The 25,285-nt window shown below is 41.6% G+C and overlaps 1 protein-coding gene across 1 annotated transcript; it reads left to right on the forward strand.

The window, feature by feature from the left end:
• Positions 1–454: 454 nt before the first annotated feature.
• LOC124120564 (sperm axonemal maintenance protein CFAP97D1-like) lies at positions 455–25,285 on the forward strand. Its single transcript, XM_046483424.2, has 5 exons — positions 455–677; positions 9,805–9,885; positions 20,037–20,155; positions 22,863–23,055; positions 24,649–25,285. Exons 1-5 carry the CDS (start codon positions 585–587, stop codon positions 24,946–24,948), a joined length of 786 nt encoding a protein of 261 aa, XP_046339380.1. The 5' UTR covers positions 455–584; the 3' UTR covers positions 24,949–25,285.

Consider the following 25,285-nt stretch of genomic DNA (forward strand, 5'->3'; position numbering starts at 1 on the left):
TCTATTACTTCAGTCGAAAAAAAGAAATAATTATTGCAAAATTTAATTCGTTCGGTCATTAAACCTTTTGATGCCTTGATTAATGTGTATTATACTAATCGCATGTTACAAGGCACGATGAGCAAATTCGATCTATTAACATGATAATGGATATCTATCTAATACACTGCCCTGAGGTCTCTGGTTGCCTTTAAGCGGGTGAATTACAAAACAGCGTCTGCTAAACGTTTCAGGCCCCATGCAAAGGTAGATATATCAATGTAGGTTAAATTAGTCAGTCGAGGGAGCAGAACTAGTTTTATTTGATATAAATCGATCCTCTACTCGGAAAGTTTGCTTTGTAATCAAGCGGAGGACGAGTTTATTGCACCCAATTCTTCTCGTTAATAAAACTATTATCACAGCAGGTGCCCGCGCCATTTGTGTACTTCCGGTTGGTGTTGCTAGGACGACAAGGTTTGATCACGTGACCAGCAACCTAGCAAGTAGCGGATATATGGCACTTGATTACAACGTGTGTTGAGAAGGGTAAGGGTGTTGTCTGTCTGTATATCGGAATATTGTAACATAGAGAAGACGTCAGGATGCATAGGTCGTACACAACTATACTACCCACGTCCAACAAATTATTACAGCAACGCTGGGACTCTACCTATTACAACGAACACAGACGAAAGGTGGGTGAACGATCTAGACCACTTGTTTAACGATAACAGTTTACAATACAAAGATTTACAGCTACTGGTCTTTACGGAATTAAGTGGGAAGAGAATTTATGACCTTATTCAAGAACATGAACGCTTTGTAAATGTGTTGATCGGTTTTGTTTGAATTCATAAATCTATATATGATTTATTATGTGGTAGAAATGTTTGATTTGTATATATATTTGTATCGATAATGCACAACCAGATTCAGAGAGGTGGTATAACAGTCATATCAACATGTGTAGTTTTGTGTTTAGTGTTGTGTTATGCGAGACAGTTCTACCATTGATCCAAATGCAAAGTTTTTGTAAACACAAATGTTTCAGTGTGTTACAATGTGTTGTAGTATGCTAAGGCCTGTTAGAATACATTACTTGTTTCCTTTTATGACCCGCCCACCCCGAAAATTGACCTGCTCTGAATTTGTTTACATTTTAATGCATAGTGAAGTGAATTTCTCAAATCTAATGTTTTAAACCAGAATCCAACTCTACTCACTCACAGCTAGTCCTACACCTTGACTATGGAATATATATAAATAATGAAAACAAAATCTAGATTTAAATAAGAAACAAGTCTAGCCAGCTCTATTCCACAGCATCAGGAGGATTATTTGCTTTAATTTTAGAGGAGAGAAATGTATTGTTTAATAAATGATTTCATAGACTATATGTTAGTCTAACTCACCGCATACAGTTTGTATAGTACCAGAACTAGGCCTGGTCACTATGGCAACCCGTCTCTTCATATTTCAAGCAGAGGGTGTAGGCTAAAGATGTCACGTATATAAGAATCATGTTTACTTTCATGGATTTGTAACCTATTAAAGACATTAAGAAATCATCCCTCCCTTCTATGTCAGATTTGAAGAAAGATACCATTCCACAGTTTACAATGACACTAGTGCTGGGACAAGTCCAAATTAACTACCAGGTACCCACACCCCTATTACCCGACCCTACCCGGTACCAACTGTTGGTCTCAAGAGATAGGTACAAAATGTCCGATAGGGAATAGTTTGACAGAAGACCTTGCAAAATGTATTTATTTACCCATATAAAACGATCTGGTCATGCATACACTGAAGTTGACTGAAGTTTTATCTTTATTCAAACATATATAAGTCAGAAGGAATGCGTTCATAGTCATGAAGAAATACGAACAATAGTGACTTGTTGTGTAACCATGTAGTTATAGTGAATTTTTGTCATGAAACAATATATCACATGACTAACCATGGGTCCGGGTAGTCCTCTGGGTACTGGGGTCCTACTTAGTACCCACCCAACCCGGGTACCCGTCCCAGCTCAAAATGACACCCACCCCACTCAGACAGTATACCGACTTGGAGCTCACCAGTCTTGTTTCATCTCCTCACGGGGGTGGGGGGGGCACGGGTGGCCCTGACGTCTAAGGCGCCGCGATTTGCTGTGCAGAGTTGCGTCCCTTGGGCATGCCAGAAACCTATGATTGTGGGTTCGAATCCCGGTTCGCCCCGATTATGTTTCTAGGTTTGTCAGTACCATATCTGTCCTCATGGGTTTCACTGAAGTGGTAAACGTCCGAGACCTGCATCACTTCGGGCTTTCCTCCCACATTAAGCTGACACGCCAAGATATAACTGGAATACTGTTAAAAGCGGTGTTAAACCCAACTCACTCACTCACTCACTAACTCTCATCACAGGGCAAGTAAAGTCAACCTAATTTCATCCCATTTATGACTATCACCAGTCAGGATAACAATGACAAACATCCTTCATATGACAGGGATGGAACCACCGACTTTCAGCTCTCTGAATCTGACCTGAAGAAGGTTATGAAACTAAAACAGTGCAATGAATTTGATGAAATTTATTCAACTCAGCAGCAGTCAGATTTGCATTATGTTGTATGTATTTAAGAAAAATCACCAGCCAGTAGTCATGACAGCATAAAACCATTATGTGCCTCTTTAGTGAGATTACTGTTGTGAATTAATGTCTGCATGTATACAGGGGTGGTGGGTTAGCCTTGTGGTTAAAGCGTTCGCTTGTCACATGGGTACAATGTGTGAAGCCCATTTCTGGTGATCCCAGGGACGGTGGGTTAGCCTTGTGGTTAAAGCGTTCGCTTGTCACATAGGTACAATGTGTGAAGCCCATTTCTGGTGTTCCCAGGGACAGTGGGTTAGCCTCATGGTTAAAGCGTTCGCTTGTCACATGGGTACAATGTGTGAAGCCCATTTCTGGTGATCCCAGGGGTGGTGGGTTAGCCTTGTGGTTAAAGCGTTCGCTTGTCACATGGGTACAATGTGTGAAGCCCATTTCTAGTGTTCCCAGGGACAGTGGGTTAGCCTTGTGGTTAAAGTGTTCGCTTGTCACATGGGTACAATGTGTGAAGCCCATTTCTAGTGTTCCCAGGGGTGGTGGGTTAGCCTTGTGGTTAAAGCGTTCGCTTGTCACATGGGTACAATATGTGAAGCCCATTTCTGGTGTTCCCAGGGACGGTGGGTTAGCCTCATGGTTAAAGCGTTCGCTTGTCACATGGGTACAATGTGTGAAGCCCATTTCTAGTGTTCCCAGGGACGGTGGGTTAGCCTCATGGTTAAAGCGTTCGCTTGTCACATGGGTACAATGTGTGAAGCCCATTTCTAGTGTTCCCAGGGACGGTGGGTTAGCCTTGTGGTTAAAGCATTCGCTTGTCACATGGGTACAATGTGTGAAGCCCATTTCTAGTGTTCCCAGGGACAGTGGGTTAGCCTCATGGTTAAAGCGTTCGCTTGTCACATGGGTACAATGTGTGAAGCCCATTTCTAGTGTTCCCAGGGACGGTGGGTTAGCCTCATGGTTAAAGCGTTCGCTTGTCACATGGGTACAATATGTGAAGCCCATTTCTAGTGTTCCCAGGGACGGTGGGTTAGCCTTGTGGTTAAAGCGTTCGCTTGTCACATGGGTACAATATGTGAAGCCCATTTCTAGTGTTCCCAGGGACAGTGGGTTAGCCTCATGGTTAAAGCGTTCGCTTGTCACATGGGTACAATATGTGAAGCCCATTTCTAGTGTTCCCAGGGACGGTGGGTTAGCCTCATGGTTAAAGCGTTCGCTTGTCACATGGGTACAATGTGTGAAGCCCATTTCTAGTGTTCCCAGGGACGGTGGGTTAGCCTCATGGTTAAAGCGTTCGCTTGTCACATGGGTACAATGTGTGAAGCCCATTTCTAGTGTTCCCAGGGACGGTGGGTTAGCCTTGTGGTTAAAGCGTTCGCTTGTCACATGGGTACAATGTGTGAAGCCCATTTCTAGTGTTCCCAGGGACGGTGGGTTCGAAGCCATGTGAGCTTATTGAAGCTGACCTCTCCGGCCCCGAGAGCATAAGGGGGAGGTAACTCTATCATAATTGGTAGTAATAACATACACCACAACAACCTGGTTAGCGCAGCAGTACAAATTAAGTGTACCTGAAACATGGGTATCATTTTCCTTTGGCCTAACTTCAGAACACACATGGCTTTTATCCTCTCTGGGATCTAAAACAATTGAAAAGAAAGCCTTTATTAATGCTGTAAATACTTCACTAGGTCTCTGAACAAATAGTCGGTAATCTCAACAAGCAAATCTTTGACTTTGGAACAGCTGACATCAAGAGTGAAAAAGGAACCGTTTCTAACTGATCAGTGGCTGGTGATAAGAAAGTCCAATAACTATTGAAAAACAAACATATATAGTTAGGGAATTAAAGCGCCTTTCACCTCCCTCGGTACTGGTTAAAGTGAGTTCTGTAGGTCACATCACATTCATTTGAGATTTTAATATCACTTTATTTTTTTAAAGCTATCAGTCATCCATAAAATTAAGTTCCAAATTCAGAATATTTTCAAATATTACAAATCAATATCCTTGGGCCAGGCAAACCAGTGGTTGATGTCATGAGTATTGTTCCATGGGGGAGCGGGTAGCCTAGTGGTTAATGCGTTCGCTCTTCAAGCCGAAGACCCGGGTTCGATTCCTGACATGGGTACAATGTGTGAAGCCCATTTCTGGTGTCCCCCGCCATGATATTACTGGAATATTGCTAAAAGCAGCGTAAAACCATACTCACTCACTCACTGTTCCGTGGCCACCTTGTGACCACCCATCCCAATCTAGATGCTTCTGTTGACCAGTATTAATGCTGCACCAGAAAGTAGCGCACCACAGCGCACAGATCACAAATCAGGTAAAGTTAAGCAACGTCAGCCTCAGAGAGTCCTTGGATGGGTGATCACGTTCAGTAGCCTGACTCCTGAGAGTTTCTAGGGCTTCGGTCCTGCCCCACACTGAAGCACATGTACCACGTGTGGCGTCTCCTTAGGCAAGTGACTTTGTTCGAATTGTGCCTCTGTTCACCCAGCAGTGAGTGGGTACCCGGTAGGATGAGATGGTAATGAGGCTGTTAACCTTCTAGCGCCCCATGGGCAGCTTTTGGTTGTATACTCCCCAGGGAGCTGAGGATGAAAATCGAGTGCTCACTGATCCATTGACCGGGGTAAAAATGTAGCGCTTTGAGCATGAACTGCTACATGGAGGCTAGCGCATTAAAAGTGCACATTATTATTATTATTATTATTAGAAATAATCGGTAACAAACTCACACATGACGCCAGAGTTATTTACTGTGTGTAGTATGATTCCGTGCAGGGAGTTCCAGATAACAATTGAGCAATTGAGTTTTTACTCTAGCCTTTCGACTTTAATTGGGTTGTTACATTTTTCATTGGGTATTCAATATTTTTTCACTCATCTATTCATCACTCTATTGGTTTTTCCCCAAATTAGTGAACATTTTAAGATTTAAAAAAAAATGAAATAATGTTTGAGTTGTATATAACTGTTCTATGTAGGCTTGACTCGGAAAGTAAATTAGCTCACAATTGTGTTTCGGAAATTAGCTCCTTTGTACACATGCTGAAAACGTTACATTGGGTATTTACGCATAGTGTTTTTATACATTTGAGTTTTTCATTTAATGCATGCGTTTCTGTCCGCATGTTAATTGAAAGTAATTGTGTTTTGAATATGTTCGGGTGTATTTTATGCAAATACGTTGCTTATCTGTAGCTCTGATATGAATATGGCCACTTTGTACAGTTTGTAAAAATGTGGACAATATGTCACACACAACAAGAAAACAGGATGACCGATGGGTTATCAATATTTAGTAGTTTATCTACCGAGGGAGAGAAATAGGCTGACCAATGGCAGGGTTTTACCTTAATAATACCAATACCGTATTCGACGTAATAAGCGCCCCGCTCTAATAAGCGCCCACAGCGACATTTGCTGATATATTGGCTGGTGAACAATCCCAATTAGCACCCCTTCAGATTGAGCAATGTACACAAGACAAATTTATTCGCTTGTAATACGCACTTGTGTGCTATATGCACCCTTAATTATGGGCAATAGAATTCTGGAAAAAATATATCTGTCGTACATAAACATTTCAGGCTGTCAGCATAACCATGATATTTATCTTTCAACTCTGTTTTTTTCCCCCAAAATTATATTGTAATAAGAGCCCCCTACTCTCATTTTGAGAGCGCCCTGGGCGCTTATTACGTCGAATACGGTAATTAATTTAAGGGTTTTTTAAACAGTGGTAAAGTAAAGAAATGGTGTAGTGTACTGTACATTACTTACAGCCTGGAATGAATCAAAGATCGTGGACAGTGGTCCTGATTGATAGATGGCATCCATAACTGCTCTTGATGAGCTGTAGGTACTATGAATATTATTATGTCTCAAAGTGAGATTGACCAATCAGAGAGCAGAACTACTGAGCCCACATGACCCGATATACCATCAGTAAAAATGCAAGATGGTTGTTACTGACCTAATATGAGACCGTATACCGTCAGTTAAACAGCCATTTTGGATTTTCCAACACCCACCTCACATATTTCACATGAAAATTCTGGTACAGAAATTTGTTATACGACCCTGTTGTGTTTTAATATCATTAATTTTGATAGCAAAGACATTATTTATTAAAGAAACCATGTTCGTGACTTTATTTATAAACATTGGAGAGAAAAAAAAGGTTACAACGGAGGTCAGTAAGTTACAAATAGCAACCTCATGGAACATAATACAGGATGACGTCACAAACTAGAAACGTGACGCCATTTGACATCACCTATGATAATTCTATCCATTTGAGCTAAGATACTAAACGTTCACATTGAGTGCATAATATATTCCATTGTTAACATTTATGTTTATATTAAAGCCTTTTATCGGAAACATATGTACTGGTCCTGTCGTTTATACCAGATGTGAGAAGTTTTCATTTTGACATGACATGACATATTCAACAAAGATACCAAAATATTTTCCTGCTTGCCTAATACGACACCTAATACGGCAACTAATACGGCAACTAAAGACACCATAACTAATATTATTGTGCCTCCCTTTTTTTCTGCATCCATTTGCTATGTTTGCGCATACTGGATGCACATTTGTGCATGGCGTAAAACCCTGCATTGGGCATTCAATATTTAGTAGGTGACCTAAGAAGGTTCAGAAACAGGCTGTCTCCGACAGATAGCAGCTAGCTGGTTCTTTAAGCCACTGATATCAATTGTTACATGACTCTCAGTAGCAGAGCTCCAGATAAAAGAAAATCACTATTACCCAATTAATTTTGTGTGACATAGTACTTGCATACAAATATGCATGAAGAAAGTCAATAGATATCGATAAAAGCTTACAGCATATTACCCATTGTAGCTTTTTCATCTTGTGGAAATGGGCGGAGGGGTAGCCTGGTTGTTAAAGCGTTCGCTTGTCACACCAAAGACTCAGGTTCAATTCCCGACATGGGTACAATGTGTGAAGCCCATTTCTGGTGTCCCCCGCTGCAATATTGCTAAAAGCAGTTTAAAACCATACTCACTCACTCAATGAGTCCGACAAAATCATAGAAAACGAACCAATCGGAAACCCTGCCTCGTAGACATGCAGAGGTTCCTGGGGACCTGTTCTAACCTCGGGAATCCCTACATCAGTGCCAAGTTTAGTTTTTCAGAATACTTGACATTAATACCTCGGGGATTTATTTAGGATTCCAAACTTGGTGACCAAGGCAGGCAAACTCATTTACATGAAAAAGTTATTTTTTAAATTCCTATTGGGATATTTTTACTGTCACTCACTCACTCTCACTCTCACTCACTCACTCACTCACTCACTCACTCACTTGTTGACATGGATCTTCACTGATCTTTTCTTACTGATTACTTGAACTCTACTTCAGTGATAATGCACATATGTGCAGCATTACTTACTTACTTACTTAAATTAGGAATTTAACGTGCGCTTTCCGACATATGCGTATTTCGCCCACGGGCCCGCCAGGCCATTTGGTGTTTGGTTGAAAAGGGTATGTCCGAAAAGGTGAGGCAACCTAGGTGGGGCTCTTTAGGGTTGCTTATTTAATATGAAGAACAAATTTGGAATTTTAAAATATGCCATGCAAAAAGGGGGGTGGGGATTGAGTTGTTGTGTTTTTATAGGTTTTAGGGTTTATTGGCAGTTTGCTTGTTGTACTTTTATTTTTAAATGCGGCCAAGTGGGCGTGTTTTGATTAGATATATGCCTAGTGCTTTAAAGGCTTGTAAGTCATTTAGGGGGGTCTATACCGTTGCTAGTGTCATTTGATTGTTGCAATGTAGTGTTGATTGGAGTGGTGTTCTGTGTTCTGATGTGCAGCATCCCGCTTATTGTCACTTGTACCCCGTTCACCTGCACTTCTATAAAAATGCATGTATATTTGCACACATTTGTTAATATACATACGTAAGAAAACTTGTTATGCGAACGCGTTTACTCATGTATGTATATTTACACCAGGAGCATATTTGCTCTATGTCAGGAGCTGGTGCAAATGTAAATTTAAGCAAGTGCAAATTTGCGCTGGATATTTATATTGTCATGGGAAGGTTTCCGCCAATACCAGAGGATGATCTAATTAATATATCTGTTGGTTTGCCAACACCACACAAATCGGTCACACTTGTGTATTCTGAAGTTGACGCTGTTCAGTACACAGCATTATCAACTTTTATGCGGACGTTCAGAGCAGGGTGGACAGTGTTTCCTTTGGGTTTCCAGGAGTGAAAATCTTATGTACAGATTAAATCAAACACATTTTGCTTCATGTGAAGATTTCTTTGACGTTACTCTCTTCTCATTTGACTTTTGTGGAAATCAGCCTTTTTGTGTTGAATGTCGTGAAAATACTGATGAATATGTGTGTCTTCATGTGAATTTATATTAAGTTTACATATACACATGTGTAAAATTACTTATGTGAGTAAATGTTGTGCCATGTGTTACTGTTGTGCTGTTGGTCCTGACACTTGGCAACACGGGGGCACGGGTGGCCCAGTCGTCTAAGGCGCCGCGATTCTCTGTGCAGAGTTGCGTCCCTTGGACACGCCAGAAACCTATGATTGTGAGTTCGAATCCTGGTTCTCCCTGATTATGTTTCTAGGTTTGTCAGCACCATACCCGTGCTCGTGGGTTTCACCGAAGTGGTAAACGTCTGAGACCTGCATCACTTCGGGCTTTCCTCCCACATTAAGCTGACATGCCGCGATATAACTGGAATAATGTTAAAAGCGGCATTAAACCCAAACTCACTCACTCACTCACTCACTCACTCTAAATTCATAGGTATTTTTAACACTGAATTTGGAAATTGCATTCAATGATGTTAAACAAAACATTAAAGTCTGTCCCTCTATACTTGCTCTGTTACCAGTGTAACAGCGTTAAACTAAACTCACTCACTCACTTGGCAACACACGGACACATGCCAAGTAGAAGTTACTGGAATAAACATTGAAGTAGAACTTCTTTTTTACATGTCAACAAAATCGATTTGCAAAAGCCCATAGACCGGACCCAAGCGAGTAAAAATTATTGAAACCCAAAGGTAACTACGCATACCCAATGTGAATGATAACATGTGAGTAAATACTCATGGCCTGCTGTAGTCCTGTTTGGTGTCGGAATGAAGACAGTTTGTTACACGTCTGTTTTCAGGAGTTTTGACATTTGTTTTTGTTTCAGGTGAAGGATGCTGCTCCCATGGTGGACACGAAGGCCCCGCCCACGTACATGCACCTGCATCTGAAGCTGAAGAAACTGCAGGTGAGTCCCCCTCTCGCACCTGCTGTGCATCCCAGGAAGATCTGGGGTAAATAGGTCTTCAGCAACCCATGCTTGTCCCCCATGAAGATCCGGGGTAGAATAGGTCTTCAGCAACCCATGCTTGTCTCCCCCAGTGAAGATCTGGGGTAGAATAGGTCTTCAGCAACTCATGCTTGTCTCCCCCAGTGAAGATCTGGGGTAGAATAGGTCTTCAGCAACCCATGCTTGTCTCCCCCCGTGAAGATCTGGAGTAGAATAGGTCTTCAGCAATCCATGCATGTCTCCCCCCGTGAAGATCCAGGGTAGAATAGGTCTTCAGCAACCCATGCTTGTCCCCATGAAAATCTGGGGTAGAATAGGTCTTCAGCAACCCATGCTTGTCCCCATGAATATCTGGGGTAGAATAGGTCTTCAGCAACCCATGCTTGTCCCCCATGAAGATCCTGGGTAGAATATGTCTTCAGCAACCCATGCTTGTCTCCCCCCGGGAAGATCCGGGGTAGAAAAGGTCTTCAGCAACCCATGCTTGTCTCCCCCCATGAAGATCTGGGGTAGAATAGGTCTTCAGCAACCCATGCTTGCCTCCCCCCGGGAAGATCCGGGTAGAATAAGTCTTCAGCTACTCATGCTTGTCTCCCCCCTGGGAAGATCCGGGGTAGAATAGGTCTTCAGCAACCAATGCTTGTCTCCCCCCTGGGAAGATCCAGGGTAGAATAGGTCTTCAGCAACCCATGCTTGTCTCACCCCGGGAAGATCCGGAGTAGAATAGGTCTTCAGCAACCCATGCTTGTCTCCCCCTGGGAAGATCCAGAGTAGAATAGGTCTTCAGCAAATCATGCTTGTCTCCTCCAGTGAAGATCCTGGGTAGAAAAGGTCTTCAGCAAATCATGCTTGTCTCCTCCAGTGAAGATCCTGGGTAGAAAAGGTCTTCTGCAACCCATGCTTGTCTCCCCTTGTGAAGATCCAGGGTAGAACAGGTCTTCAGCAACCCATGCTTGTCTCCCCCAGTGAAGATCCAGGGTAGAATAGGTATTCAGCAATCCATGCTTGTCTCCCCCCTGGAAGATCCGTTGTAGAATAGGTCTTTAGCAATCCATGCTTGTCTCCCCCCGGGAAAATCCGGGATAGAATAGGTCTTCAGCAATCCATGCTTGTCTCCCCCCGGGAAGATCTAGGGTAGAATAGGTCTTCAGCAATCCATGCTTGTCTCCCCCAGTGAAGATCCGGGTAGAATAGGTCTTCAGCAATCCATGTTTGTCTCCCCCCGGGAAGATCCGGGGTAGAATAGGTCTTCAGCAACCCGAGCTTGTCTCCCCCCTGGGAAGATCTGGGGTAGAATAGGTCTTCAGCAACCCATGCTTGTCTCCCCCCGGGAAGATCCGGGGTAGAATAGGTCTTCAGCAATCCATGCTTGTCTCCCCCCGGGAAGATCCCGGGTAGAATAGGTCTTCAGCAATCCATGCTTGTCTCCCCACGTGAAGATCCGGGGTAGAATAGGTCTTCAGCAACCCATGTTTGTCTCCCCACGTGAAGATCCGGGGTAGAATGGGTCTTCAGCAATCCATGCTTTTCTCCCCACATGATTATCCGTGGTAGAATAGGTCTTCAGCAACCCAAATATGCTTGTAAGAGGCGACTAACGGGATCGGGTGGTCAGGCTCGGTGATTTGGATGGTGCCTGTCATCGTATTCCAATTGCGTGGATCAATGCTCATGATGTTAATCACTGGATTGTCTGGCCCAGACTTGATTATTTACAGACCGCCGTCATATAGCTGGAATATTGCTGAGTGCGACGTAAAACAACAAACAAACAAACCCGCTGAAGTTGGTTAGGTGTACTTTTTACACTCAAGGCACAGGTTTACAAACTGCAAAAGTTTTAAAAAAATGAATTTGAATTATAAATAGAATCTCACTCTCGGGTCTTTTGATGTAAAACACTCATTGATAAAAAGTTTAAAATCCTCAGTAAGCCTTGGAAATTTAAACTTTTATTTACTTATGTTGATATATTAGATATCAAAAGACTCTCGGGTGAGATTCTCTCAGTAGTTTTAGATGGCTAAATGGGAAAAGCAAACATGGAAATGTTTCGACACGTCCGCCACCTCACCTGCCAACCAAATTCTGACAAAATAAGTTATGACTTTTTTGTTACTTGAGAGGTTACAATGGACTCTCGTTGACGGTTGAGATTAGGGGGTGCTGTAGTTGACTTAAGCTGCCAGTGTGTTTCAAGTACTCGTCGTACGCCAGGAAATGGGGGTCACTCGCTGAAATGTTACCCTCAAAGTTGAAGGATCAAGTTCTGATATGCATTGTTTTCAATGGCCTATGGGGTTTTTGCCAACAGAGAAATATTGTCAGGGTTTAACGCAGAAGGCTGATCATATGGCATACCTTCCGTTGGTATGTTAACATTCAAATTCTTCTCTAAACTTGTTTTGGAATGAAAACAAAAATTTGAAAATATTTCTTTTAAGAAACAAGATCATGGGATATAAATCAGTGATATGATGGGATATGCAAACCATTTTTATTTCATCAAAAGTATTCGCTCGTCACGCCGAAGACCCGGGTTCGATTCCCGACATGGGTACAATGTGTGAAGCCCATTTCTGGTGTCCCCCGCCGTGATATTGCTGGAATATTGCTAAAAGCGGCGTAAAACCATACTCACTCACTCACTCACTCATCAAAAGTAATTACTTGTACAAAAAAATAAAATTAAAAATAAATTAGGAAAAACCATTGTTAGTTCAAAACTGGGATTTTTAAAAATGTTCTTACTTCTAAATTCATAGGGGGCACGGTTGTGGGTTCGAATCCCGGTCCGCCCCGATCATGTTTCTAGGTTTGTCAGCACCATACCCGTGCTCGTGTGTTTCACCGAAGTGGTAAACGTCTGAGACCTGCATCACTTTGGGCTTTCCTCCCACATTAAGCTGACACACCGTGATATAACTGGAATAATGTTAAAAGCGGCGTTAAACCCAACTCACTCACTCACTCACTCACTCTTAATTCATAGGTATTTTTAACACTGAATTTGGAAATTGCATTCAATGATGTTAAACAAAACATTAAAGTCTGTCCCTCTGTACTTGTTCTGTTACTAGTGTAATACCAGCTACTGTACAAGGCTATAACATTGGTTGTAAACGTAACAACATGTATTTGGAAATTCCAGTTTGGGAATATTTCATGACATTTGTTGCAGAATTTGAGCCAAATTTTATCCATATAAGGGTAACGCTTTTTTTCAGGCCATAATCATTTGCAGAAGTCTGAGGTCTTCCATTAATTGCCCGACGAAGGGGGGCAGTTGAAAAGGGCGAGGGCTTCTGCAAATGATAATGCCCTGAAAAATAGCGTTGCCATTATTATAGCAAAAATAGATAGGAATTGTTATAAAAAAATATACAACAATATCGGTTTTGAAACATTTACTGCAATCAACACACAATCAGTGTCACTGACCCACGTTTACAAACACGGAAATGTCACCGAACAAACCAGATAACATCACAATTGAGTTGGCATTATCTAGACACAGTGGCCCGCTCATTTCTGATAACATGCGGGCAGTTTAATGATAATTCTATCCATTTTATCTGTAACTAACAATTTTTTTCACTGGTCCATACTGCCCAGGACCAAAAAACAAAACAATCGTGCCAAATATACCATTTCTAAACATTGATGACTAGATAAATAGATTAAAAAAATTTAAGTTTACATTTACTCTGGTTCGGGCGCAGTAATATTTATTGAACTAAACTACACAAAATGACATCATTGTTTCATAACAGTTGGATGCTGATTCCAACTAGTTTAACAGTTGGTTGCTGATGCAAGGCGAACAATATCTTGGCAAACTTTGCAGCATGCAATGTCATAGATAAGCATGAGAAACTCCCAACCCAAAATTGTGTAGTGGTAAGGAAAACAAGTTAACATGAGCTTTCATGAGCAGCATGTTATGTATTAAAAAATGCAAGGCAGAAGCAGGCAGACTGGGTAATGGCCAGATTGTCATGATTGTTGAAATTACGCAGCATTAATCACCAGGAACCTGTTTTAACCTCCAGTTAGGGGATTCCCCTTATTGTCAGAATTTTTCATTTGGGGCAGAATTTCACCTGTTGGTTTTTGTCGTCTGTTTTGTATGGTGTTTCCGTTTGTGATTAAGTATGCCCGAAAGTATTAAAATCTACAAAGTTGCTATGGTTACTTGCACTTTGAGAAGATAAAACAAGGACTGGTTGGCTCTGAGTCGGAATAATGTGTCTGAGTGGAGCATCCATGTCATCACTGCAGTATCTCAGTGGGCTTGCACTATAAAACTGGCATAAATCCGGTCTAACAAGCTTTGTTTGTTTGTTTGTTGTTTAACGCCACACTCAGCAATATTCCAGCTCTTTGACAGCGGTTGGTAAAAATGAGAATTTGGACCAGACAGTCCAGTGATTGACATCATGAGCATCGATCCACACCATTGGGATTGATGACATGCATCAACCAAGTCAGCGACCCTGACCACCCGATCCCATTAGTCGCCTCTTACGACAAGCATAGTCGCCTACTAGTAAAAGCAGTTGAGGACACATTTGTTTGTACGTCACTATATAACTGCATAATCTTGAACAGGACGCAATCAACCCCACTTGACTTCACCTCATAAAGCTCTGCCCAGACTGCACATGTGCACGAGACTTGAAAGTAAAATACTTCCAAAGCAATGACAACACTCTACCTGCGACATAATAGACTGTCTCGGCAATACAATCAAACCTGGATGACTTGAGCATTGATTTCTATGAACAATCAATATTCTGTTTTAATCAAGGACATGAAAAGCCATAGATTTCTTGAAATGTAAACGTGATAAAAATGATTTTATATGGTGAATATGAAAGTTAACCTAGTATGCAAATGTGCCATGACACTTGCTTTCACACAGGCTCGGATGATATATCTTATAAATGCCAGTATTACAGGATATATACGATGACTGTCTCTCTCTCTCTTATCTTCTCCTTGGGAGGTAACAACATGCCGCTTCACATTGAACATAGCAACCTATATGTACATTGCACATAGCAACCGATATGTACATTGCACATAGCAACCGATATGTACATTGCACATAGCAACAGAAACGTACATTGCACATAGCAACAGAAACGTACATTGCACATAGGAACACACATACATTGCACATAGCAACCAATACGTACATTGCACACAGCAACCAATACGTACATTGCACACAGCAACAGAAACGTACATTGCACATAGCAACAGAAATGTACATTGCACATAGGAACACACGTACATTGCACATAGCAACAGAAACGTACATTGCACATAGGAACACACGTACATTGCACACAGCAACAGAAACATGTACATTGCACATAGCAACTGAAACATGTACATAGCATTCACTGTCTGAAATAGCTGCCTGACTGTTCTCCCAGTTCTAGCCTCAGTCTTCTAGTCTGTATAGTGTTATTGTTTAGAGAATATCCATCAAGCTATGAGGAATTATGAATGGTTTTAATGCCGAGCCTTTGGCGTGGGACATACAGCATCCATTCACAAGGGTAGATCATCTGTGATCTGAGTTTTGAGTAGTTTATTTCTGATTAGAAAACAAAGAAAAAACTTCGTCAACCCTACATCGACACTGAAGGCAGCCCATTGTTGAGATGCCATAACATAATCAGTTTGTGATCTCATATCCTATTGTTCTCAACAATGATTTGGTTGGTTGGTTGGTTTGTTGTTTAACGCCCAACTCAGCAATATTCCAGCTATATGACGGCGGTCTGTAAATAATCGAGTCTGGACCAGACAATCCAGTGATTGACATCATGAGCATCGATCAACGCAATTGGGATCGATGACATGCATCAACCAAGTCAGCGAGCCTGACCCCCTGATCCCGTTAGTTGACTTTACAACAAGCATAGTCACCTTTTATGGCAAGCATGGGTTGCTGAAGACCTATTCTACCCCGGAATCTTCACGGGTCTCTCAACAGTGAAGCACTGTGACATCTTATGGCTTCAGCTGACCAGCGGGGGGTGGTAGGGTAGCCTAGTGGTTAAAGCGTTTGCTCGTCACGCCGAAGACCTGGGTTCGATTCAGGACATGGGTACAATGCGTGAAGCCCATTTCTGGTATCCCCCGCCGTGATATTGCTGGAATATTGCTAAAAGCGGCGTAAAACCATACTCACTCACTCACTCACTCAGCTGACCAGTAAGCATTTAAAATGATAAAAATGGACATGTGCAAATATCAGAAAGTTATTACACATGATCGTTCTACTCTTCTGGATAGTATTCAATATTGTTAGTTTTGGAGAAAATAAATACATAAGACTTCTCAGATGTTTAACGACTATTAAAGAGATTTTCATTTTTGTTGCAAGGTTTGTCAATAAGTGATCCAGTCAACAAACTGATCCTTATTTCATTTATTAACCCAATCAAAGAGCTTTTATACATATGTAGGCATACTTTTTTAAAATAACATGCAAGTTTTCTCGAACTTGTCTGTTCTCTCTGTAGAGCTATCTGTATGTAATCATAATGGCAGCCAACAGCAACAGGGGTTGTGTCAGCAGTTTTGAAAATTCAAACGGCATTATATTTCTTAACTAACAGAGAAGCATTGTTAAGGAATTCAAACTTCAAAACTTTGTATAAAACATTTGTGTTTGACTTTCGCTCATTATAACAATGAAATATTGAGTTAACATGTTTGAAAATATATTTGATATGGTCCCCAGTTTGTACGACAAATTCTCCTTTCAAGCCTTGACATTGCCAGTGACGGGTATCTCTGTCAACAAATGGGATATAATCAATACTTAGTTTGAAAGGAAAGGGTAGTTATACTGCTTACAAATCTATTATGATAAATGTGTTCTTTGGCTGCGAGTCAAGCTCTCTATTGTCAGGAGTTGTGTTCACCATGAATGCAAAATAGCTTTGAGTTGTTCTGTTTGATAACAGTGCGTGATAAGGCTGCTGTTTGCTTGTACCCAAGCTGTCAGGGTATATATGTCTATGACAGGCCTCACATAGGGTATGTGTGGACATTTTGGTGATAGATGTATGTACTATTATATATAACCACTTGCCATTATCAAAGTCTACATGGAATTAATTAAATGTAAATTCACTGCGTTTACTGATGGTAAAAAGTTTGACTAGACCAATAGTCCAGTAGACCACTAGACCACTAGTCCAGTAGACTACTAGTCTGACCACTAGTCTGACCGAGGCGGTCGGGTAGCCTAGCGGTTAAAGCGTTCACTCGTCACACCGAAGACCCGGGTTCGATTCCTGACAGGGGTATAATGTGTGAAGCCTATTTCTGGTGTCCCCCCACCGTGATATTGCTGGAATATTGCTACAAAGCGGCGTAAAACCATACTCACTCACTCACTCACTCACTCACGCACTCACTCACTCGACCACAAGTCCACTAGACCACTAGTCCACTTAAGTCCACTAGACCACTTAAGTACTAGACCACTAAAATGACTCGTGAAAGTATGGAAGGACAACTTGGCACAGTGTTTGAATTTGGAGGGTCCTGGTTCTCAATATTTAATCATTGTTAGAATCCAGGGACCCCCTTAATCTTTATGTTTGAACAATAGGGTTATGACAAGGACCACTTGACCTTCATGCTTAATTCTGAACACTGCTTGGGTGACAACTATCAACAACAAGGCCGCTGTACATGAAGTTTCAGATTTTTTTTTATTTAAAAAAAAAAAAAAATCCAAAGTAAGGAATGTAGTGATTTATTTTCTTCTAAATTGACATTGTTGACAGTGGGATTATGACTTAATGGAGACGGAACATTGCCACTGACCCGTGGACATATGAGTTGTTTTGGCTGAAGGGCTTGTTGTCAACACACCTTGTACTACTATGTACCCCGGTACTTTTGAGTGTATCAACTACCATATTTTTACCATTCAAAATAATGAAGTGATAAACAAAGACTACACCATCATCAGTCGCTCCAGTCATAAAGGATTTGCTCCGGGTTCCTGAATTTCAAAGCAATTTTGTCAAGAAGAAAACGATTAATCAATACGATGTGCAAACAATACGACTAATAACGGACTACTAACTGTAGGCGATTAACACTCAATAACCATGCACCGGTCATGGCCACTGTAATTGCTGGAAATACTTCTACGATCAATAGATTGGGTACTGACAACGATGTGACAATGATTGCTGAATGTTTTGGTTAATTGCTGTAGGTCATAATTACGTTTGTTTGTTTGTTTGTTTGTTGTTTAATGCTGCACTTAGCAATATTCCAGCTATATGATGGCATGCTGTAAATAATTGAGTCTGGACAAAACAATCCAGTGATTAACATCATGAGCATTAATCTACACACTTGTTAAACAATGACATTCATAAACCAAATCAGCGATTCTGACCACCCAATCCCATTAGTTGCTTCTTAAGACAAGCAGGGGTTGCTGAAGACCATTTCTAACCCGGATCTTTACAATCTGTAGGTATATACCGTATTCGACATAATAAGCGCCCAGGGCACTCTCAAAATTAGAATTAGGGGGCTCTTATTAGAATATTTTTTGGGTGAAAAACAACAGAGTTCAAAGAGCGTAAATTTCGTGGTTTATGCTGAAATGTTTATAAACGACAGATATATTTTTTCAGAATTTAATTGCACATAATTAAGGGTGCATATAACAAACGTATTATGCACAAATAAATAGCCTTGTGTACATTTATCAATCGGAAGGTGTGCTAATTGGGATTGTTCACTAGCCAGTATATTAGCAAATATTGCCATGGGCGCTTATTAGAGCAGGGCGCTTATTACGGCGAATATGGTGATCACATCCTTGAGTTTGATGTGAGTGTTAGTCCTTATGTGGGCACAATGTAGAGCTAAATGTAACAGAAATATATGTCACCGAACGTAAATCTTTGATACTTGTGAACTTGAAATGAACGATTTGTTACCTGTGTCAGACACCCATGAAGATCAGGGGTACAAGAGGTCTTCAGCAACCCATGCTTGTTGTAAAAGGCGACTAACGGGATCAGGTGGTCAGGCTTGCTGACTTGGTTGATGCATGTCATTGTACCAAATAACGTGGATCGATGCTCATGATGTCAATCACTGGATTGTCTGGTAACTTGATTATTTACAGACCGCATCATATAGCTGGACTATTTCTTAGTGTGGTGTTAAACAACAAACAAACAAACAAGCCTATGTCAGTAGTAGGGTGTACAAGATTTGAATGTTTACAAGAGTTGAATGTTGTGTACAAACAAACAAACAAACAAACCCTAAGGACCAGTGAAATAAGGTCTACACTAGTCCCCTAGACTTAATCTTAAGAAAACAAATTTCAAAGGCTGATTCATACCATTCTCATGGTGGTCGGTCGCCGAGTCATCTTAGGTGCCAGATTTTGCTGAGCAGAGTTATGTCCCTTGGGCCTGCCAGATTATGTAAACCCAATCTCATTAAAATCAGATTTTAGTTCTCGCTGCAGCTAAACAAAGATCTGAGGACATCCCATTACGGGTCACATCAGACCGACCTTTCGCATACTGTGACTGACCAATGGAATTACTGACAAGAAGTCGACATTAGCCAATCAGAAGGCAGCTTTCTCGTGCTTTACGGCACTAATTTCAAATTGGCGACTACGCTTCGAAACATTTTGACAAATTCTCGCTAAAAGATTTGAAACCTGAACAAAAGAACATTCTGGGATGGCTAATATATGGTCTAGATAGTATAGATTCAGTTGTTAAGCCCATAACTATCGTTCAGAATACCCCGTTTTAAAGTTTTCGAGGCTGCATGATTAGGAATTACATTCCGACTGTCACTTTCATGATCTGGTAGGCGACGCTCTGATTGGTCGGATGAAAGGTCGTACTGACGTGACCCATAATGGGATGTCCTCAGATCTTTGTTTAGCGGTAGCTAGAACTAAGATCTGATTTTAATGAGATTGATGTAAACCTATCAAGCTGAGCCGCCTTGGTATAACTGGAATACTGTTCAAAACAGCATCCGACCCAACTCACTCATGCTCGTTTTTACGTTTACAGCTGGAGGAGGAGAGGCTGGCCACCATCGAGAGAGACAACCGTATTCTCCTGGAGAAGATGTCCTACATCATGAGGACCAGAGGACGAGTGGACAACAGAAACAACTACGAGTACAGGAGGTAAGTAGCGCAGCACCAAGGGTCTGGGTTCGAATCCCACGGGGATAGCCCTCATTCTTGTATGGGTGTGGGGTAAGTGGTTTGACACAGAAACAACTACGAGTACAGGAGGTAAGTAGCGCAGCACCAAGAGTCTGGGTTCGAATCCCACGGGGATAGTCCTCATTCTTGTATGGGTGTTGGGCTAGTGGTTTGACACAGAAACAACTACAAGTACAGGAGGTAAGTAGCACAGCACCAAGGGTCTGGGTTCGAATCCCACGGGGATAGTCCTCATTCTTGTATGGGTGTTGGGTTAGTGGTTTGACACGGAAACAACTACGAGTACAGGAGGTAAGTAGCACAGCACAAAGGGTCTGGGTTCGAATCCCACGGGGATAGTCCTCATTCTTGTATGGGTGTTGGGTTAGTGGTTTGACACGGAAACAACTACGAGTACAGGAGGTAAGTAGCACAGCACCAAGGGTCTGGGTTCGAATCCCACGGGGATAGTCCTCATTCTTGTATGGGTGTTGGGCTAGTGGTTTGAGTGCTTAATGGCCACACCATTGGTACAATGTGTGAATCTCACTCTTCACAGGACAAGTGGTGAAATTGCCATAAGACCATTCTTACTCGTTCATGTTTGTAGGGGCGGTCGGGTAGCCTAGTGGTTAAAGCGTTAGTTCGTCATGCCGAAGACCCGGGTTCGATTCCAGACATGGGCACAATGTGTGAAGCCTATTCCTGGTGTCCACCGCCGTGATATTGCTGGAATATTGCTAAAAGCGATGTACAACTATACTCACTCACTCACACATGTTTGTAAACGAACTTGAGCGGGTATTGGCTGGACACAGAGCAGGACTACTGATCCTGATCTAAGTTAGACCAACTATGGGGACTTGGTCTAAGAGCAATTGGTCTGACTGGTCCAGACTTGATAATGCACATAGATGGAATATGTAGCTCTTCGAACATGCTTTAGGGTGTGGTGGATGATGATGATGATTATTATTATTATTGAAATGTATTGCTAAGGTTTCTAAAGGGACAACTGTATAAAATAAACTTGTGAGAAACAAGCCATTACAACCAACAGCCATTGTATTATATTGCAGAGTGGTTGGTGACAGGATACACATCAATTGATACCACGAGCTTGATGCTTGCACCGAACCTCATTTCCCATTGATTTTCAGCTGTGATCAATGCAATTCAGCCTTAAGTACCTGTAATACAAGGAGATTATTAGCCGAGTCTATGGCCATATCGCAAATATGACATATCATATAATTGCATTATGCGAGCCTTAGAGGCTAAAAGATATCTATTTTCTACTGTGGTCGTGTGTGCTGAATAAGAAGGCATTGATGTATGGAGCTTGAAAATAGTTCCTGCAAAGCAACCTCATTTGCATATTTATTGGATCATGATACCAAGTTTATCGGATTGTTTTTTTCATCGATAACACTAGCCACTATGTGGTCATGGATTTTATTGCTCATAAACAGAAGCCTGATCCTTGTGGAGCGATGAGTGTATCCTGTTAGGATAGTTACAGTATTGTACAGTCGGTGCTTTGACCATGCAACTGTTTTAAGAGTTACCTGCCCTTGCTTTGCAAATTTTCAGAAACATACCTCATGTTCTGAGTGTGGTGCTTTAGAGAAAATGGATCTACACAGTATTTCAGGAGAACCAATCTTGGGGAGACCATTCTAATTTGGATGCCTGTGATGATTTTATAAATACCGTATTCGACGTAATAAGCACCCAGGGCGCTCTCAAAATTAGGAATGGGGCTCTTATTAGAATATTATTTTGGTGAAAAAAACAGAGTTGAAAGATAAATTTCGTGGTTTATGCTGACAGCCTGAAATGTTTATGTACGACAGATATATTTTTCCAGAATTTAATTGCCCATAATTAAGGGTGCATATAACACACGAGTGTGTCTTATACGCGAATAAATAAGTCTTGTGTACATTGATCAATCGGAAGGGGTGCCAGTTGGGATTGTTCACCAGCCAATATATTAGAAAATGTAGCCGTGGCGCTTATTAGAGCGAGGCGCTTAATTATTACGTCGAATACGGTAATGTAATAATGATAGCGTACATCTGCTTGTATGGATCGAACAAATCTTACTTGTTTAGAAGGGGTGTTAAACCAATCAATGACCGACTGATCTAACACTTGATTTCCATTGTTTATTTTGAGTTTTGCTCCTTGTGAAATTGTGGGTATTTAAAATTTTGCAATGGTCACCAGAATAATATCAGGCACCAGATCTCTAGCGTGAATTCTAACATTGAGCTGAGATGTTCCAGTTGGTTAATTCTGTGGGGACCTGAAATTAACAAATAATTTGTTCTGGACAGTATCACAGAAAAATGATTTTGTTTTAAAGCACAAACAGATTCCTTGCTAGACATGCTGGGAGTCCTGATAAAAATGTGTTGAGAAAATAAAAACTTGCTTAGTCCTTCTTTCAAAGATTCCAGAACCCCTTCAACTCCCTCACAACCTCCCTCACAACCTCCCTGCGCTGTCTTCTGATTCTCGGAAATGTTGGAAATTGTTAGGCTTTGTATCATGTCCAACAATATAGGAAAATCTGCATTATACTCATCACACTATCACATGATGTTGTAGTAGCTGTAGTCGGTTGCTATGGTGATAGTACTCCTGATACCCGCCCCTAACAATCCCATCATGCTTTCAGTTTGAACCGAGAGAAGCGTCAGCGGGAGCTACTGCGCGTGACGGAAGAAAACCAGTCGATACTGCGGCGTATCTCAGATCGCGGCGCCGAGTACAGCGCTGACCAGCTTCAGCGGGACTGGGAGGCCAACCAGAGGTTCATGGACAGCATCTCCCGATTCCCCAAGGACTGGTGGGTCAACGACAAGGACAAGGTGAGATGTGGGATGTGTTACATGGGGAAGAGAGTTCAAAGGGAGATGTGGAATTTATCACATGGGGAGGAGAGTACAAAGAGAAATATGGATTTATCACATTGGGCAGAGTACAAGTGGAGATATGGGATTTATCACGTGGGGAAGAGAGTACAAGTGAGGATATGGGATTTATCAGATAGGGAAGAGAGTAGACGTTGAGATATGGGATTTATCACATGGGGAAGAGAGTACAAGTGAGGATATGGGATTTATCACATTGGGCAGAGTACAAGTGGAGATGTGGGATTTATCACGTGGGGAAGAGAGTACAAGTGAGGATATGGGATTTATCAGATAGGGAAGAGAGTAGACGTTGAGATATGGGATTTATCACATGGGGGAGAGAGTACAAGTGAAGATATGGGATTTATCACATGGGGCAAAGAGTACACGTTGAGATATGGGATTTATTACATGGGGAAGAGAGTACAAGTGAGGATATGAGATTTATCACATGGGGAAGAGAGTACAAGTGAAGATATGGGATTTATCACATGGGACAAAGAGTACACGTTGAGATATGGGATTTATTACATGGGGAAGAGAGTACAAGTGAGGATATGGGATTTATCACATAGGGAAGAGAGTACACGTTGAAATATGGGATTTATCACATAGGGAAGAGAGTACAAGTGAGGATATGGGATTTATCACATGGGGGAGAGAGTACAAGTGAAGATATGGACTTTATCATATGGGGCAAAGAGTACACGTTGAGATATGGGATTTATTACATGGGGAAGAGGGTACAAGTGAGGATATGGGATTTATCACATAGGGAAGAGAATACACGTTGAGATGTGGGATGTATCACATGGGAAAGAGAATACACGTTGAGATACAGGATTTATCACTTGGAGAAGAGAGGACAAGGGGAGATATGGGATTTATCACATGGAGTAGAGAGTACAAGGGGACATATGGGATTTATCACATGGAGTAGAGAGGACAAGGGATGATATGGGATTTATCACTGATATTTTTGGTTCACCTGCATTGAGGGTTTGTTAGGGCTTTAAGGTGAGACAAGAGAATTAAATAGGGGATTGGATGGGCACAACAACTGATATATGAGGGTCTCTTGAATTATTTGACTTGAGGGGCACTGTATGTCACAACAGGGGATCATAAGGACACAATGGCTGCCACGTGTGGTAAGTTTTGTTGGGTGACCAAGCTATATTTCACAATGGGGGCACAGGTGGCCCAGTCGTCTAAGGCGCCGCGATTCGCTGTGCAGAGTTGCGTCCCTTGGGCATGCCAGAAACCTGTGATTGTGGGTTCGAATTCCGGTTCGCCCCAATTATGTTTCTAGGTTTGTCAGCACCATACCCGTGCTCGTGGGTTTCACCGAAGTGGTAAACGTCTGAGACATGCATCACTTTTGGCTTTCCTCCCACATTAAGCTGACACGCCGCGATATAACTGGAATACTGTTAAAAGCGGCGTTTAACCCAACTCACTCACTATATTTCACAAAAGTAATCTTAACACGAGGACATACACAACCCTTGACTTCCTGTAAAGCATGAAAATGTTTTCACCTTCCAGAAGAAGAGCAGCCGGAGAAGTAGCGCCGTGTCACAGAGGAACCAGCGCCAGAGGGACAACGAGTCGGTGAAGAGCGACTCCCCACAGGAGGAAGACGAAGATAAGGAGAAAAACGATAACGAGGATAAAGATACTGATCAAGACAAAATGAAGAGCTCAAAAAGCAAGAAAGACTCTAAAAACAAGAAAGAGGCAAAGAAGGAAGCAAAAGATTCTAAAAAGGGAGGGAAGACAGAAGAGGAAACAGAAAAGAAGGACGAAGAGCCTGAAGATAAGGATAAACAAGCAGTTAAAGCATAAAAAATATATATATATTTTATACTGATCTGTGATGAGAATATGATAACCACAGTTAGGGCCACATCTTTATCATTGTAAGCCCCAAATGAGCATTTGTGCAAACAATTGTCAGTTTTTTCGGGAAAAGGTTTGTTTTTCAAAACATGCATGTAAGTTTACATTTCATTTGCTTTCTTTTGATATTTGAATTAGAAATATTCAACCTTTTTGTGTTTTTGATTTGTGTAAAGTGCAAGTTGTCAGTGACTTTTCTCAATTTCATGGGTGTGGGGTTTTACTCAGTGAACGAGTTTCCAGCATGCTCAAGTTGTGAATGCCTGACATTGTATGAGGGAGT

This window comes from Haliotis rufescens, unplaced genomic scaffold (assembly GCF_023055435.1).
Source record: "Haliotis rufescens isolate VD_foot unplaced genomic scaffold, xgHalRufe1.0.p SCAF_47, whole genome shotgun sequence".
NCBI lineage: Eukaryota > Metazoa > Mollusca > Gastropoda > Lepetellida > Haliotidae > Haliotis > Haliotis rufescens.